We start from the raw sequence: 2,393 nt of genomic DNA, 5'->3' as shown, positions 1-2,393 counted from the left end.
CACACACACACACACACACACACACACACACACACACACACACACACACACACACACACACACACACACACACACACCACGCTCGCAGCCTTGACTGGATCTCTTTCATCTGGTCTTGGCCTTGTTGCCATGGTGACGCCGTGCTTTGCGGCAGCATCACGCGCTGAACGAAGACAACTCATTGATATTGAGGAGGCGACGCCCTCAGACAGACAGAGAGACAGAGGGACGGGCAAAGAGACAAAGACAGAGACAGGGACAGGCAGACAGGTACAGAGACAGACAGACAGAGAGACAGATGAATAAGCAGAGAGACAGGTAGACAGAGAGACAGAGGGACAGTCAGAGAGACAGACAGAGGGACGGGTAGAGAGACAGGCAGACAGACAGATATGGTTCACAGATGTTGTTTTTTGGTTATGACCTCATTTGGCCACAGGGGGGCGTCCTGCACAGCCTCAGCTCGACTCAATCCTCAGAATCTTTTCCTAAAACTCATCAAAGCTGATAAAATCACCTGGTTCTCCTCTGGTAGGTTTCAGAGCTCCTGATATATCAGAGACCTGAAAACCTCCTCCAGGTGTGATTATGAGTCAAACCTTTACCTCCGGGGGGGTCAGGCGGCTGAAGGACAGTTCAGTTTCTTTACAGCACCAAGTCACAACAAGTCCTCTCTGGTCTCCGTACAAAAACCTTCACATAAATGATAAAAGTTATTTATCTAAGGAAGCAGCAGAACCAGAACCAGAAGCAGAACCAGTCTCAGGTTTGAGAGGACAGACATTTATTTATTAAATATTGATGATGTCTGCAACGTTCACAACACTCATCATTTAAAGGCGTGAGGGTCCAACCGACCAGAACCAGGACCGAAGAGAGAAGAAACGAGCAGTGAAAGGTAACTGTTGCTGGAGGCTGAGAGGTTTCCTTTACCCAACAACGCAGACTTTGGCAGGTAGAACTTCAGGCTAAAAGAAGGAGAAGAGGAGGACCGAACTGATGGAACTTCCTGTTCTTGGCCTCCAGTCTCCACTGGAGCAATCAGGACCTTTACAGAAAGTTTCTGCTTTTATTTCTGGTGCAGAACCAAAGGTTACTGAGCCTACAGAGACAGAGGAAATTCTAGTTGAGGATGACTTATCTAACACTGTTTACATGTTATTGGTTCCTCCTCTGGCTGCAGTCTCAGGCACCATGTCTACCCATAAAGATCCTTGAGATCCTTGAATCCTTGAAAATGCAATCATAAAATAAATACTGAACTGTCCTTCAGAGAACTCCTGAATCCTCAGAGAAACTCTGAGTTCCTACAGATCTCTAAATCCTCCTGAAAAAACACAGAGAACGTCCTTAAAGGGCCCAGATCCTCCTAAGGTTCAGGCGTTTGGATTCAGTGCCATAAAATGCAGATTATAACCAGGAAATACGTAAAAAGCAGAAACATCAGCGCAGCATCCAGCAGACAGAACGCCCTTAAAGACAAAAACCATCAGAGAACCTGTTAGACAAGTAAAGGAACCCTGTGGTCTTTGTGACGGAGGTCTGACCTGCTGCTGCTTCACGAGCTCCACACACTGAAAGCTGGGAATCTGATTGGTGGAAGAGCTGATGATGTGTCACTTTAAATCACCACGCTCTGATGTCAGCAGATCATGTGACTCATTCTTTCTGCGTGTGTGGAATCAGTAACGTGGGAGGACAGAGAACATGAAGATAAACCAGTTTCTAACAGGAAACAGACTCCTTCTAAGGTTTCACTTCCTGTGAGGTCAGAGGTCACAACAATGGCTCTGTTTACCTGCAGCAGGTGAGCTTGTGGTTGCCATGGAGACCAGCGTGCCGACCACCAGCAGCACCGCACCGAGTGTCCGTCTGCATGCCAAGGTTCTGTGGTCCATCCTGGTTCTGGTCCTGAACCTGGAACCCGGCAGGATCACAGGGTCCATCGTCCTCAAAGGACCGGTGGTCTGATGCCGGTGCAGAGAGCTGAGAGCCCGTCAGGAGGACCTGCAGAACACAGGAGGCCACACACACCATCCGATCAATAATCATCAATCAGTTCTACAACAAGAATCAGAGACAAGGAGGAACCGTAAACCTGACGACCACAGAACCCGAGTCCCTTCGGTTCTGGAGAACTCCATGAAGATCGTATCATGTTTGCTGGACTTCATGTCCACATAAAACCTTTAAATGTCTTATTTGCTCGGACGAGTTGGACCTTCTGGTGAAAACAGATTCAGAATAAAGTGAGGGACATGAGTCACGGGTTTCTGACTCGAAGCCAAACTGAGCAGGAAGTTTGTTTCTTCAGACTGCAGGATTCAAAAAGACGAGCAAGAGAGGAGAAAAATAAACTTTAACTACCCGAACTAACCGAGGAGGTTTAACTA

At 47.6% G+C, this 2,393-nt stretch overlaps 1 protein-coding gene across 1 annotated transcript in view; it reads right to left on the bottom strand.

The window, feature by feature from the left end:
• si:dkeyp-27e10.3 (UPF0606 protein KIAA1549) overlaps positions 1–2,377 on the bottom strand; it is a 13,867-nt gene extending 11,490 nt beyond the window's left edge. Inside the window, exon 1 of the mRNA XM_017403766.3 lies at positions 1,799–2,377. Coding sequence (XP_017259255.1) covers positions 1,799–1,946 — 148 coding nt within the window. The 5' untranslated portion in view covers positions 1,947–2,377. The remainder of the gene's footprint in view (positions 1–1,798) is intronic.
• Between the last annotated feature and the right edge of the window lie 16 nt (positions 2,378–2,393).

The sequence above is a fragment of the Kryptolebias marmoratus genome, linkage group LG18 (genome assembly GCF_001649575.2).
Source record: "Kryptolebias marmoratus isolate JLee-2015 linkage group LG18, ASM164957v2, whole genome shotgun sequence".
NCBI lineage: Eukaryota > Metazoa > Chordata > Actinopteri > Cyprinodontiformes > Rivulidae > Kryptolebias > Kryptolebias marmoratus.
This window is presented reverse-complemented; position numbering and strand designations above follow the sequence as displayed.